This window comes from Trachinotus anak, unplaced genomic scaffold (genome assembly GCF_046630095.1).
Source record: "Trachinotus anak isolate AG129_WGS33_773 ecotype Australia unplaced genomic scaffold, CSIRO_AGI_Tana_v1 ptg000007l, whole genome shotgun sequence".
Taxonomy (NCBI): Eukaryota; Metazoa; Chordata; class Actinopteri; order Carangiformes; family Carangidae; genus Trachinotus; species Trachinotus anak.
Window position 1 is genome coordinate 734,673 of NW_027273858.1, and position 15,804 is coordinate 750,476.

Here is a 15,804-nt window from a genome sequence, read left to right on the forward strand (position 1 = left end):
CGATGTGTGTATGATGTTTGATTCAAAGCTTACAGGTTTGGGATTTATCTGGTGTGATGCACTGCAAATAAAAAAAACAACCTACATATACAATAACCAACAGGGACAGTTATTATCCCAGTGGATTTAATCTGCAGCTGTCCAAAGAAATAAATGTAGAAACCTCATCTGGGTTCATATGGATCCATTTGTGAATGCACAACACACATTTTTAAAACCTAACTCCATCTTTAATTCATTGCTTCCTCCTGGGTTCATGCATTGTCCTCTTGCAGAGTGCTCCACTGTTCAGGTCAAGATTTGACATGAACACGTCTCAACATCCCGCTCTATCTTTAAAAAATGATTTTGCATCTTTAAATACACTTTCAGGCTTCAATTATGCAGAGAAATATATGGCTGCTCATAAATATCAGTCTCGAGCTGTTGTGTGAATCATCCAACGTGGAAGAACAGACACATTATGCAACATATCTGTTTAGTCTTATGTTGGTTTTCCAAACTTTAAAATAGATAATAAATGATCTTTTCTGTTATTTGATGAATGTATAAATCAAAGTAAACTGACTATTCTGCAACAGAATTGTCAGACGTGCTCTCCTCCCAACCTGCCTTTGGTTCTGAGCTTGGAAAATAGAAATAAAATAAAAAAAATAAAAACTGGCAAAGAACTGATTCACTGAGTCCAAACATTTCATCAGCGACCTGTTCAACCCTGTCAGATATATAATGGCCATTTTGTGCTGTGAAGCAGTACAGAGCAAATTATATCAAGCAGTTAAAACTGAATTAGATAAAGTCTGAGCGAACTTGTGCAGCTCTTTGTTCTCATCACCCTGAGCCCGGCTGTGCCGATTTAAAAAGCAGTAAACTGTTATGTTAAAAGACAGAGGACGACCTCTGCTTCAGTCCACCCATCACCGCCTTTGTGTTCATGATGTCAGGTTCTCACTGTGTGACTACTACACTGGCAGCTACATGGGGTTTGGTGCTGGATGTGGTCTCTTGGACTGATGCCTCAAACTGCAATGAGAACAAATATGTCCACACCAGTGGAAATGACCCCCTTCCTCGTTTGTTTATAGGATTCAGATGATCAGGTGATGGACGTCAGGTGTGGCAGCTGAGGTGAATGTCTCCCTGATTGAACTGGTGCTGAGAACCTCATAATGTCTGTAGGTTTGTGAGGCTTCCTCAGGTATCAAGGTTTCAGGTTTGGCTTCATTATAAAAGTTACATCTTAATTTATTATGTTTTCATCCGTGTCTGTTTCTTTCTCAGCAGGATCAGAAAAAAGCTCTGAGCCGATTTGCACAGAACTCGGTGGAGGGATGGAGCTCGGATCAGGGAAGAAACCATTAGATTTTGAGGCAGATCCGGATCATTTACCTTGGATTTGAATTTTTCTCTCTGAAGTCTGGTGTACACTGTTTGACACTGACCCTGGAGGAGGTCTGTGCTCTCTGAGCACCCTTCTAGTTAATCGAGCATAACACCAGCCAGCTCCAATGAGTCCTCACTCCACCACCAGCTTTATTTATTTGAGAAATATATGAATAAAACTCCTCCTGTGTTCCACTTCCTCATAATGAACAACAATATCCAAAACACTTCGAGTGGCAGATATGACACTTCAAAGGTAATGTTATCACCGTAGACTAATGCCAATTTAGTCATTTAGAAAAATACAATTAACTGCAGTGAGGAAAGAAAATTAATGTGAAACTGAATGTTTGTAAGAAAATATATTAATGTGGATGAGAGACTCTAAATGCATTTAATAGATGAAAACAGAAAACGGGCTTTTTAAGCACAAAGAGATGGACTCAGTCTCATCTTCAGAGAGTCTGTGATTAATGGATGTCCTCTAGAATTGTTATTATGGCATCGCAGATTAGCCAAACATCCTCTGGGTGTGTTCATTCTTCATCAGACTGGCTCAGTATTATCTCAATTTAGGAGTTACAGGCAGCCGAGCATCTAATATTGTCAGTGAAACTGCATTAACCTCATAAATATTCCCTGCAGGCCGGTGGCAGTTTGGGACCATTTAAACCACAGTTATTTCAGAGGGGCCACTTAAATTAACCCTCAATAAAAACGTCTCATTTTAAAAGCATCATGGGGTGAGGAAAAAAAAAAAATCGTGATGAAGCCGAGAAAACAGGACAGAGTCCCAACAAACATCAACGACATGCAGGAGCTGCAGTCCCAGTTCAGAACATGCAGATGTTCATGCAGATGTTCATGCAGATGTTCATGCAGATGTGCAGCAGGTGAAAAAAGTTATCACCTCTGTAAGTTTTCCTCTTGTGCCACCTACAGGCAATGAATTATACATCTGAGCTCTCTTTTTAAATAAAATCAGCTTTTTTAAATAAATGTATATGTTTAACTTGCAAAATGTACCAGCAAGATTTTATTTTCATGTAAATGTATTATTTGCTGAATATTGGTGAGAATGTTCTGCTGTAATACTTTAACACAATATGTAGGAAGAGTTAGGGTTCGGGCTGTCTCTGGATCAGCAGCATAATGAACATGCTCCCCTTCCGGAGAATAACAAAGTCTTATATGGAATATTTCTTAGAATGAACTGAACAAAAAACAAAAAAATCCACGAGTTGAAGGAGCTATTTGGAAGTGTTGTTATTGCAACATGACTAATGTTAGCATTAGCATTAACAGCTGTTACCTTCCCAGTCTGCTGCAGCTGTTTCCAGCAGTGGACAGAAACATGAACTCTTGTGTGTGTCACTTCTTTTCTTCTTCTGAAATTAGCATGCTAACTAGCTAGCTCCAGCCCACTCATTCAATTTCAATCCTGTTATCAAATCTTTCAGGATATCTTAGAGTTGACATGTGCATCTGCTTTATTTTTATAAACCAGACCACACCTGCAAAAAACTGAAAAACAGAAAATCAATAACTGAACTTTTTTTTGTGTGAAGGCATCACAGCATCAGAAAGTTTAGGTAGAAGCAACAAATGAAGCAAAAACTGAAAACTGGTTGTGGCCTTTGCTAAAGTTGAGTTTTCTCTGCTGCGGAAAAAGGTTAAAAACACCTTTAAGTGGCAACAAGATGCTGATGTCATTAATTAACGTGAGGATCAGGTGTCAGCGGGAACCTGTGCGTATGATTTTTCCCGCCGCTGCTGTGCTGCCATCACACCGCAGGAAATGTGAGATGGAAGAAACGGGGGAGGGAGCCCGGGCTGACAGCCATGCTCTGCTCTCTGGCACAGTGTAGGAGGTTAACTATCACTGTGTCTCTCTCTCTCTCTCTCTCTCTCTCTCTCGGGGTAAAGTTGTATAGAAAACCAAGTCTCCAGGGACGACAGCTAAAACTGTGAAAGCAGCGACTGTTCCTCTGATTCTGAGCCTCACTCGACGTCTGCAGCCAAACAAACAAAAAAAAGTTAGTCATGAGCTAAATCTGACTCTGCAGGAGTTTGGCTCCAGCGATCCAACCTGTGGCCCCTACGCCGCTGACCCCTGACGACTGTGCTGTCAGTGTGCACACAGAGGCGGTCCACATCCTGTCAGCGCGGCTTTTTAACAGCACTGGCCGCCTGATGTGGGGTGGGGGGGGGCGGCAGAATCTTGACTGTGGCTCCGCTGCCAGCTGAAAAGTCTTTTAACATCAATAAATCTCACATTCATATTCTGGCTGCATTTGCCTGCATGATTGTGATGGATGCACAGAGCCAGAGGTCTGAGCTGCTGTTTATGATCTTTCGGTGGCTTTAATCAGATCTTTAATCTTTAATCAGAGAGCAGGCGGCTGCTCATCGTCCAGACCACACAGTGTTTCTGAGCCGCCGCCGGTCGGAGCCGGACGCATCAGGTTTTCTGTAATATATCAGTAACGCCTTGAGAGAACTTCTTTAAACTCATTTGGACTAAAGGGAAGTTATTAGATTTTTTGGGGGTCAAAGGCCAAAGGTCAAGGTTGTGGTGACCTAACAAAACATGGGTTTGACCGTGGGAACGCAGCATCTCATCATACCCGATGGGATTTTCTTCAAATCTGGCATAAATGTCCACTGGCACGTAGAGATGAACTGATTGGATTTTGGTGCTCAGAGGTCAAAGGTCGAGGTCAGGCCTGCAGCTTGGCTGATTGGTGGAGACAAACAACTGTGAGGTGGTGATTCTGGTTTTAATTCTTTCACTTTCTTCAAGAAACTTGTGAACCTGGTTTTCTCCTGAGCCACCTCCACCTAGTACTTCAGCTCACTCTCCACCATTCAGTCACTCTCCACCAGGCCCCTCCCCTCATCAGCCTGCCTGGCCCCGCCCATCGCCGCCCTCCTTCACCTCTCCACCCTGCCCTTATTATTCATTAAATCCACCTTGTGTCAGCTTTTCATCACACTTCACATTCATCACGTTTTCATTAGATGCACAGCTTCTCTTTTTTGCTGAACCTTGACGCCTGCACTGACTGAACAGAAGAGGCTGAATGATGTCCACAAACTTTTTAAAGTCTTTTAAAGTCCTTTTAGTCTTTCTGTTGGCCTCTGTCTGCCAGTTTTAACACCTTTATTTAACCAAAACATGTCTGTGCATTAACAGGATGCTTCTATGCTCTGTTTTAGCAAAAAGGTCACAGCCGAAGTGCCTCCTGTTCCTCTGTGGTTCGCTCAAGTGCCATTCTGTTGCGTCCTTGGGGTAAATTGAACCTTAAAATCTTCAGTCCTGCAGAGCTCTTAAATTCCCCTCATGCCTGACCCAGCCTGACTTATTCAGTCCTGAGACCGCCCGGGGCCAAAAAGTTTTTCACACTGAATCTAGGCCAAAGACAATATCTCATTATGAGCTCCCTCTCTCTCACAGAGCGACCTACACCCAGACGCCGGTGCTCTGTTCACAATGTTGCTGCTTTAACTTCACACCATCAGTCATTAAGTAAACTGTGATATGACAACAATCAGAGACAGGGTGAGGAGCTCTGACATCAGCAGGAGCTCAGAGTAGAGCCGTTTGTGTTGACAGGAGTCAGCTGAGGAGGTTCAGACCTCTGCTTCTGATGCTTCCTGGACGCCTTCCTCCGGAGGTCCTCCAGGCGCGTAGGAGGCCTCGGTAGACCCAGAGATGATGGGAGGACCTCAGGGTCCTGCAGCAGGACAGGAAAGTCTGGACAACTTTGCTTGTTCTGCTGCCAACGTGACCTGACCTCAGATAAGCAGAAGGAAATAGATGGATGTATTGAAATCTGTTATTATAGATTCATTATTGACAGTAATATGTTGGGGTAAAATGTAATATTGAGACTATATTTTAGCTCTGATCCAGCTATAACCCGTCCTCATTTATTGGCTCTAATTAAATGTAAATGTAGCTCCTGCTTATGAGCTTCATTCATTTTCATAATGAAAACAACTTCTCAAACCAAATGAAGCTCACGTTTGGTGTCACTTTCCCGTTAAAATCCAACTTTAATAATATCATTTATTGCTGCGCACTGTCTCATGATCCAGGTTTTGTTGTGGGAACATGAAACTCATGTAATTGTCTTCGCTTCAGAGACGTGAGGTGAGGATGATCTCGACTTCTGATCTGAATTGTTTTCCTCTCTGCGCTGCAGCATGTGTCATTACAACACGTCCTCTTGTCGTTCTCCCTAATGAGGTGTTATTAGATGCACGGATGCATCTCCCTCTGTAAATAATACCTGCTGACATCCACCCAGCTGCTGTCATCTGGAGCGTCAGAGAGTGTGTGTGTGTGTGTGTGTGTGTGTGAAGGGGGGCGGATGGCCCATCACATATCAAAGCTGTGTCTGTGTTATGGTTTCAGCTCGGAGAGGCTGGGTGGGCCTTTTGACAGGAATTAGCTTGACATCTCCAGCACCTGAATGCTTCAGGAAGCAGCAGACGGAGAAGTTATCTCCCCTCTGCAGACAGATGCATATTAATGTCCATCAGAACCGCCACACGGTGGAGAACAGACCCATCCACCAGCAGCTCCTAAACTGCTGAACCTTCACAGATGTAAATGTATGATAATTACATTTGTTGTCTCAGCTTCATGTAACAGAGAAATGACTCAGACATTCGGCTTCTAAACCTCGAAGGATGTTGCTTTTTGTAGGAGCTAAAAGGTTTTTACTGACTGAACTCATGGTCATTAATTCAACTCTGCTTTGTACCATTTCACAGAGACTCATAAACAGCTGTTGGAGCCAGAGATAAAAAAAAAATAAAATGTGTATAATAGAACAAAAAGTTAATAACACATTATAAATGTATGATTGTAATTCAGCTAAAAGGAAAAATAAAACCACTCCAGGATTTTATTTTCACTCAACAGAAATTAATCTAACAGCAGATCACTCAAACAGAAGATGTCAGTACTGTGAAGGTCACTGTGTCGCCAGAGGAGAAACCAAACCTCTGTCGCCCAAAACATGAAGCCGACTCCTCCGATCAGTGTTCAGTAAACAGCCCGCTCTGCATGAAGCTGCTCCAGTGTCCTCAGTCTGTGGCTAAACGTCCTGTAGCGCCGGACGCAGGTGGATTTTATTTCTCCTTTTGAATCCACTTCCTCCTTTGTGAGTTTGGCCACTTTCTGTGAAACGCTTTGCTGCAATTTCCATCTTGTTTTACTGCTCTGAACTTTCAGACAAAGACGCGTGCCTTTAAAAGATAAAATGTTTTTCTTGGAACAAAAAGGCTGAAATAATTTGCAGCTGTTTCTGTCTCACTACCAAAACCGGAACCAGGAAAAGGATACAAAGGAAAAAAAATAAAAGCTTAAATTTTCTGAGAAAAGGAGAAATGTCCAGTGTAAATAGATACATTTTGATTTCCTGCAGTTCATTCAATAGGTGGCAAGAGAAAAGAAATTGAATCAGCTGACATGGATATTTGCCTCACTCAATAAAAACAAATAAGGTTTATTATCCATATCGGAAAATGAATTGAAATCATCCCAAACAAAGCTGCTTTAACTTTCCTACCAACTCCATGAAAAATGCAGCAGCTCACGTATTAATTAAAAGATCTCAACAGAACAGAAAAAAACTGATTGATATAAATTCATTATTTTAAGATTTACAACATAAGATATTTACAGTTCATTTCTACTGATAATTTCCACACATTATAAATTCAACACTTTGTTTTTGTGCATCTATGTACAGTCTTTACAAAAATACAACCACACAAACAAAAACAAACAGAACATGTGCGTGTCCTTCTCTGTGCTCCTTCCCGTCTTGTTGCTCAGGCTCAGTTTTTAGCGTAAAGCTCTGAGACTCGACGTGGCGTTGCTGTCTCCGTCTCCGTCTCCGTCCCCTCAGCTCCAACACCTCCAGGTCAGCGGCAGGTCAAACCTCCAGCCTAGATAAAATATTCCTTTTGGCTCTCGCTCGGTCCGTTGTGCGAGCTGCTCTGGCTGCTGAACGGCAGCTCCGGGCTGTCTTCCGGCTGCACCGTTTTTATTTCCTGGCTCTGACACAAGCCTTTCCTCCTGTACAGGAGCCGGGCCGTGATGACTAATGCAGACACAGTCACGAAGATCACCACCGCGATCACACCTGGGAAGCAGAGAAATGGCAAAGGTTACAGCGATGAGAAGCTTTCCTCACTCACACTTCAGATCTGTGTTAGAGAAATCTGCTGTTAAAAGCTAAAACAACTGGTAGAACACACAGTGACTCAGATGTCTCACCTGTGTCTCACCTCTGTGTCTCTGGACACAGTTTATTGTTTTTTTTCACTGACCAACAGATAAAAGACTCTTTCTTCACAGAGAGAAACAAATCTACAAAATTAAGTAAAAACACAAAACACAGTGTTTTCTCCTCCAAGTCAATATTCAGTAGAAGCAGCCATGACAGTAATTACAGCTCTGAGTATCAGCTTCACACATCTGGACACCTTTAAAGCTCTCCCCACTTTCTTCTTTGCAAAACTAATCAAAGTCTGTAATTGTGTTGCTGGTAAATAAAGACTCTGATATTGACTGAAGCAGGTTTCTCTGTTTATTGCTGCATTCACCTGAACTTCAGGTTAAAAGAAAGTTTCAGCTTGAAATTCACACCTTCATGGAGCAAACTGTTCTTCTTCTGATCTTTACTGTACTTTATATTATAGAAATCTTAATATCACAATATGAAGGTAAAATATATCACAACAGGCTATAAATGAATCTTTGAGGTGCTACAGAGACGCCCCCCCCCTACAAATCATTTTCTCCACATGTAAGGGAAATTACAGCATCATCATTTTTTTTTCAGTGCAAGTGATCATCAGTGATCATGTCACAATCACAAATTTTGCATATCTAACAGAACTAACTCTAACCACAGACTGTAAATAAAGATGGGCGGAGCCTCTGTGACATCACCCACAGGTTTGTGAAGCTCAGAGTGAGCTGCTCCACTGTCGCCCTCTTGGCAGTGCCTGACTCTGCCCCCTAACTCCCAGTTAATCCAAAAATGGTCAAAGAGGTGGAGCGTGTGGAGCCAGGACCGGTCCCTCAAAGAGACCACGCCCACAATTCTCCATACCTTTAGTCCTTAATTAAATGTAAACAGGTGAGTTCTGTAAAATTTACCTGCAGGAGGAAATTATCTCTGGAGACCAGAACAGTTTTTGTTCCAGGCTCTAAACATGTTTCTTTCTCAGGACTTCACGCAGCAGTTTTAAGCCTCAGATGCTGACGCTTGACTGTAACACAACAGAAGTCGTGTTTATTTTGAAAAGGCCTCGTGCACCATGTGGTGTTACACCTTCCATCACAGGGAGTGATGCGAGCTCAGGTGTGTGTCAGGTCACAGTGTGTGAATGTATCAGCGAACCTGTAAACTATCACATCAGGAAATGCACAGGTATCTTCTGATGCAGGAGCAGGTTACAAAGCTCTGTGACTTTACGAGCCTTGTTATTTTCTTTAGATTAGAACTGAAGAACCAAACTGATGAGGTAAAACTCCTGCTTAAAAAACAACTTGTAAGAGGCCAAACAGGCATGAGAAAACCTTCGATTGCTTTTGCTCCATCATTAGCGGTGCGGTCTGCTCATTTTCTCCAGGCTCCCAGGGCAGTTTCAGCTATTAGCAGGTCTGTGCACCAACGTGAGCCAATAAAAAGGCACAGACACTCATTGTACATGGAGTATAAAGTCATTTGTATTCTAATTAGTTGTGTTTTACTCTGTGTTCTCAGGCTTTTATTCATACAGCGGGGGTGTAAAAGAAAACCAAAGAGGCCAAGTATTCAAGTATGGTCACCTCTTGTACATCACATCGTCACTACCTGCTTTACAGACAGTTTCTGTCTCCTGATTGATGATAACGGCAGAGCGACAATGACACATGCTGCAGTTACAGTACCTCCAATCAGAGCTGAGTCACTCCTGATGGCGTTGACCAGAGGCTGACCCGTTCCCGCTGATCCAGACTGGCCTGCAGCACCAAGAGACAGAGGAAGGTGAGAGGACACGTGTAGAAGAAAGATCACGGGGGAATAAAAAGAGTGATGAGAAACAAACAGAAGAAATGAAGTCAAACAGAGGAGAATAAAAGAGAAAGAAGAGGAGCAGGAAGGTCATCAGAGACATGAAAAATAGAAATGGAGGCGTGCAGAGAGACGCTGAGCGCAGAGAATGTGGCAGGAAACAGGACTCATCATATACAGTCAGAGCAGATAAGGCATATTGGAAACCACAGGACTCTTCACTGTTATCTGTATGACTGACCACAGGGAAAAGAGAAAGCAGAGGAAACTTCTTCCTGGTCTGAGTCAATTGCTTCATCCAGTGGCCTTTAACCCAGAGTCGTTACATTATTAGGAACCCAGAGGTCCCATCACCGAAGGCGGGACAGCACCAGATACGATCACCTCAATAACATTTATTTATTTTAGCCTCCAGAGAAAATGGGCTCTAATGGTAGCCTACACCTGCAGAATGGGCCTGTAGTGTCTGTGTGGTCTCCCTGTGTGAAGAAACATCATGAAGCCTGGAATTTAGGTTTGTTTTTTCACTGGCCACCATCAGAAAATCCACATTTCTGATGGAATTAGAAGCTGAGTGGAACCGGGTTTAAATCATGATTCATACAGGAGGTTAAAGGTCGTCTGCTTCAGCCCATGAACTACACATCTGTACATTTTACATTCCTGTCAACCATGATTATCTGTGTTTGTCCTTCAGTCCTCCAATGTGATAATTAATGTGCAGAGACTCAAAACCACAGCCACAGTTGGTAATCCATCACAGTGGACTCACATGTTATTTTTTGTCTGTGACATGTTCAGATTTGAAAACATGAAGAGGAAAACTGCTGCATTCAAGAAACCAGTTTAGCTGCTGGAATAAACCAGTAAAACCACTGTTGTGTTTCAAGTGTCTGACGGTCCAGAGCTGAGCCTGACATGTGCTGAACTGTTTTTGTGTGTGTGCAAATATTAACTCTGACGATAGTGGAGCTCCTGAGCGGAGTAAACAGAGGCTTTAAACCTGTGGCTGAACGTTTCCCACAGCAGCAGCTGACTGATGTTTCAGAGACTTTAGTAACAATGCTACTGACAGGACATTGCACATTATAGACTGTGAATGTTGTGTTTTCCATCTTTTCAGCAAGAAAATATAACATGTAAGAAGATCCATCGTACTGTGAACTTCCACTCAGTTGGTGGAAGCTAATACACTAGGCTAGTGACATCTACAGCAATATAAGCTAACTGTTGCTAAACTGTCAAAGTGCAACAGCAACAGGTGCACCCTGAACTTTACCCCAGTTCACCTGTGGGCAGCCTGCAGTCAGGTTTGTGATCCGGCCAATGGAGACGCAGCGTAAACAGCAGTTTATTAAATCACATCTGGTTCTGGTGATGACAACTGTCTCATCCAGAGTCTGAGATGTTGACAGTATCAGTAAAGAAAACATCAGCTTGTCCCTCTGACCTGATTGGTGATGTGTGGTTTCTGCTGCGTAGTGATTGGTTGAAGTGGAGCCACAAACAGATTGGACCAGTGTGCCGGTGACGACGACAGGGCTGGTGTCTGGGTGGAGCAGAGCTGCCTTCAGGGGGCTGATGGAGTTAAAGAGGACAGCGGACAGGCAGCCTGTGAAACCCAGAGAGGCGAGCCGAGCCAGGTCTGGATCCAGCTCACCAGAGTCTGGAGAGAGAGCGACAGAGCATCGTTTACTGGTAGACCTTAAAAAGTTTTCACATGGATATAAAAAATATGCCTCACATGAGACAATTTGTACAATTTGATTTTAGGGGACAGGTGTGACTTTTTATAGTGGGTTTGCAGAGGCAGTGCTACACCTGTGTCAGGAAGTCCCACAGCCTCTCATCTCATTACCAACCTATTTCTTACTCTGTCTCTGAGGCACATTCAAGAACATAACTAGGTCATGACAAAGTAAATTACGGCGCTGCCTCGTCTCTGTTACACGTCTGATCTGTTAAACAGTCACACACTCAGACGACGGCAGCAGATGTGTTTGGGTTCTTCTGACAGGTTGATCTGCACATGGACTCCCTGCTGTAGGTGAAGTTCATTCAGTTTTTATTCTCCTAACAATCTGAAGTATGTTTCTGTCCAGGACAGAAGTTAAACCTCTTTTCTGCACCGTTTCAGGCCGACACTGATAAATTCCTTTAGTTACCAGTAATTTGAAGACAGATTTTTGTTATTATTTAAACTGAGTTGGAGATTTGGGAACAGGACTGAGGGGACACTAGCTGGTTCTCGTTTACTTTATTTCAAGATAAACTTTAAAAAATCTAAGTGCTCAGTGGTGGAGCTGATTTAAATTGAGTGTTTTTTCTTTCACTGTCAGTTGTTTTGATTTTAATTACGATGTTTTCATGGAATTAAGAGCAGTAAAACCTTTGTAGGTTTGCAGGTAAACTGCGACACCAAGTCTGACCAAACTTTATTGTTCAATACTGAAAAACACCCACGTGGAAGCACAAAATCATTGTGAGCTGACGAGATAATGCTGCAGTGCTGACGAAGCGACCATGAGCTCCCAGATACAAGTTCCCTGTGTGGAAAGTTTGTCAAGTTGTTGTTGTGGAACAATCACAGGAGCAAACAACAAAGAGAAAACCTTCTTGCTGAGTTGGCAGAGTTACCAGCAGGGGAATTACTGGCACATTAGACTGTGTGGTAAATACAACAGTACCTGCCGCTTATAATCAGCAACGTTGAACTCCTGTGTTAAGTAGAAGCTTTGTATTTTAAAAGCCTGGTGGAAGTGAAGGACAGTAACACTTGTGTCATTGAACTGAAAACAGGTCAGAGAGCATCATGACCTACCACCTGTTAACTGCGATGATTTGAATAATGTTTGATTTTTGCACTGGGAGTGTTTTTTTTCTGTTCTTTACCTGCTGCATCCTGCACAACAGCATTTCCAAGGATCCAGCCGTCACGATCCAAGTTTCCAATACCTGATCATCTGATGAGGTAGAAAATCTCTGATATGAGTCAGAGAGCTATGCAGGAAGCTGTGTCACTTACTGTGCACTCTGCCGAGGACCAGCGACCTGATGCCGTTGAATTCTGCATCAGATGTCAGGTTGAAGTCCTCTCTGGTGTTCTGGTCAATCTGAGGGAAAACCACTGGTGGGTGAATACTGCAAAACATACAACTGACTACACAACTGACACTGTTAGCAATGTTGCAAAGAACCTTACATGTTGCAAGAGATAGAAATGTAAATGGATGCACCACACTGAGATGAGAGATGTTCTGGCTCGTTTTTCTTCCAGGACCCAAAATGAGAATTAGTTGGATGTTACAGTGTCCAGCGCTCGGATATTTGTTTTTTCAGAAGTCATGAATGAATCAGTTTCATCTGTGATTTTGCTCTTTACAGGGAGTTAGAGGAGCAGCTGTGCATCAGCGTGGGAAGAACAACTTGTGCTTAAACAAAGATTATGTCTGAATCAGGTGCCCCAAGGTTACACTTTAATGTGCGGGGAACCCAACTGAGCCAGCAGAGGAAGTGCTATCATGAGCATATGAGAAAAACTGTGCTGAGAGGTTTGACTGCAGCTCAGACTTTATTATAATCTGTGATTCCTGCAGCTCGTCCCTGTCGTCTCCCTGTTGCTTCTCCTGCTGGTCGCTGAAGTTGACTGATGAAGTGGCTCCTGAGAACACAAGGCTGACTCCTGCTTTAATTCTGACTGAGCAGAGTGGTGCGGTCTCAGGTGTGTGTTTGTGTGTTACCTGCACAGAGACAGCATCTGCCAGTCTGTTGATGGTAACAGTGTGTAGCTGTCCATTGGCGAGGTTCCTCACTTTGCTCCTCAGGATTTCTGCATCTTTGCTGCTGTCCAGTCTGTATCGCACCTCTAGTTTATCTGAACACACAAAAATCAGCAAAACATCACACTATCATTCAAACACAGAAAAAACAGGACTTAAAATGAACAAATAAAGCCTTTAAAATGAAATCTTCCCATGCAGAATTTCTCAAAAGCAACCTCTTAAAGGGTTGTTGGCACACAGCAGCATATTAAAGTACGGCTACCGCTAACAGCCTGGCTCATGTCCAAAGCTAAACAACTGTAACAACCCCAATTTAAAGTGAAACCCTGATCTCAGTGCCACGATCAAGGCAAACACCCAGTCGCATTAACAATAAGTTGGCAACAACAACAACAACAACAACAACAGCAGCAGCAGCAGCAGCAGCAAATGTTAATGCTAAACAACACGACAGGCTGATACTGTGCCAGATGCTTTTTTCCCCCAGTATTTCAGAGAATGAGCTGCGTTCTGACCTGGAGAACAATAAAAACTAAAATGACGGAGGTGAAGACAGAATAATCTTCCACTTCTTCTACTTTCTACACATTTTATGTATTAAATTATATTATACAGAGGGAGTTTTTACAGATCCTTATGACGGTGAATTATTTTCACCACATAAATAATCAACTATCAAGATTCTAGGTAAGAGAAAAAAATGTTTTTCTACTCCACATAGATCATAAACTTTTAAATATAAAAACAACTGTAAACATTATCACTACTTTTATCTAGTTTCTTTTCAGGCATGTCAGCCTGGTCTGATATGGTGGACTCACTGACATCACATCACAACAGGCTGAATCCAGTTGCACTTATACGGAATTTTTCTAGTCTTATGGACCAGTCAAAGTGCTTCACATTCACCCATCCACACTGTGCTATTTTCTACCATACAAACACATTCACAAACCAATTTGGGGCAATTTGGGCTTCAGTATCAAGGACACTTTGAACTGTGTTTTGTTTGTGCAATGGCAGGTTCGCTTCCTTTGCGCTGTAAATCAAGCCTCAGGTTTTCCATGGAGGTTCGTGCTGGGTGGCAGAAAGAAATGCAGAGTGAAAGTGAGGCTCAAAGGAAACTGACCAAGTGCAGATTGTTTCATTCCTCTATAGCCTTTACACTGTACAATCAACATTTACTTCATAGTGACAAGTTAAAACAAAAAAAAAATGTCTATTGTTGCTCTATCAAATGAACAAAACATCATTAGTCTTTTGGAATCTTCATTGAAATAATCTTTTTAAATACTGACTGACTGATTTTTACGTCTACAATAAACATTTCGGTTTTCCCCCCTGCTAAAAAAAAAAAGCCAATTACATGCAGTAAAAACAGAACCACTGAAATTCTGTCCAGATGTTTGCTATGCTAAATCTGTCCTTGTACCCATCATCTTCATTAACAGAAATCTATTTTAGTCAATATTAATATGTATCAAGAGAGGTCTAGATGTTCCAGAGCAACAGCAGTTGAATAATAAACCAAATAGAATTCAATATTTAAAAAATTGGGGCCAATTTAGTGCCAATAATAGAGCACAGAATCAAGTTAAATGACTTTCATGGCGTTGCGTGAAAGAGAGGAACATAAATTCAAACATCAGGCTTTCCCTGGAAGCATATTTTCTTTTGTACTGTGCATATTAAAGCACTGACAATGACGACTAATTCACATGAGCAAATCTTGAATAATAGGTGAGAATGCATGTAATCCTGGAGAGTGTAATCTGAACAGGAGAGAAGAGATTCTCTGTATTCAGGAGGCACAGACAGAGTGAGAGGAAAAGAAAGTTCTCAGATGCATTATTCATATTTTTTCAGCCCTGCTTATTATTTTCTAACACTTAACGTTTACCTTTTGTACCACTCTTATTAGAGGGAACAGACACAGGAAAGTGAGAGGCAGTCTAACAGTGACCACAATTAACGTTACAGGAGGTGACTCCAGAGCCGACGGACTCAGACCACTCCACTGATCCTCAGCGAGTCTGAAGGTGGTGAAAAGTTTTTCGAAGGCTGAATTTTTCACCTTTCAACACTTGTTAACATCAGTTCAACACATGATCCCTGATTTTCCAAATGAAACCTTTCAGTTTCCAGAACAAGAATTACATCCAGTGGGTCTGGAATGGAAAGTGATGCTCTTTCAGTTAAGATAGAGTATAATGTTCAAGTCCAAGCTCCACTCGTGTCTGTTTATAAGATCAGATGATTCACTTTACATTGTGGTCAAATAAAGACAACTCAAAGATTTTGAATTTGCTTTTTTATTGTTGCAGTTTTAGGAAAATAGAATTGTGAGTTTAAATTAATGGCACTTGTTCATATGATCATATCACAATTATTTTGGCAGATATTTTGCGATGAGTCTTTTTGCCTTTTATTTTTCTTGAAAAAATTTAAAATGGTGATGTAATTTTTTTTGTTGGGGCTTATATCAAACAAACATGTTCCCCTACGTGCAGAGAACATGATTTGTAGACCGGAGCATCTCTGTAGCACCACAATGC

At 42.1% G+C, this 15,804-nt stretch overlaps 1 protein-coding gene and 1 long non-coding RNA gene across 2 annotated transcripts in view; one reads left to right on the plus strand and one right to left on the minus strand.

Annotated features, from left to right (window-relative positions):
- Positions 1-1,133: 1,133 nt before the first annotated feature.
- On the plus strand, positions 1,134-2,395 carry LOC139622427 (uncharacterized). The gene is made up of 2 exons (XR_011691246.1): positions 1,134-1,639; positions 2,029-2,395. It is a non-coding gene; the product is annotated as an uncharacterized lncRNA (long non-coding RNA).
- A 3,711-nt stretch (positions 2,396-6,106) lies between these two features.
- The window catches only part of LOC139622503 (contactin-associated protein-like 4), a 68,020-nt gene continuing 58,322 nt past the window's right edge, over positions 6,107-15,804 (minus strand). Inside the window, exons 20-24 of the mRNA XM_071479830.1 lie at positions 13,208-13,341; positions 12,493-12,580; positions 10,918-11,133; positions 9,344-9,415; positions 6,107-7,544 (exon numbers count right to left, since the gene is read on the minus strand). Coding sequence (XP_071335931.1) covers positions 7,348-7,544; positions 9,344-9,415; positions 10,918-11,133; positions 12,493-12,580; positions 13,208-13,341 — 707 coding nt within the window. The 3' untranslated portion in view covers positions 6,107-7,347. The remainder of the gene's footprint in view (positions 7,545-9,343; positions 9,416-10,917; positions 11,134-12,492; positions 12,581-13,207; positions 13,342-15,804) is intronic.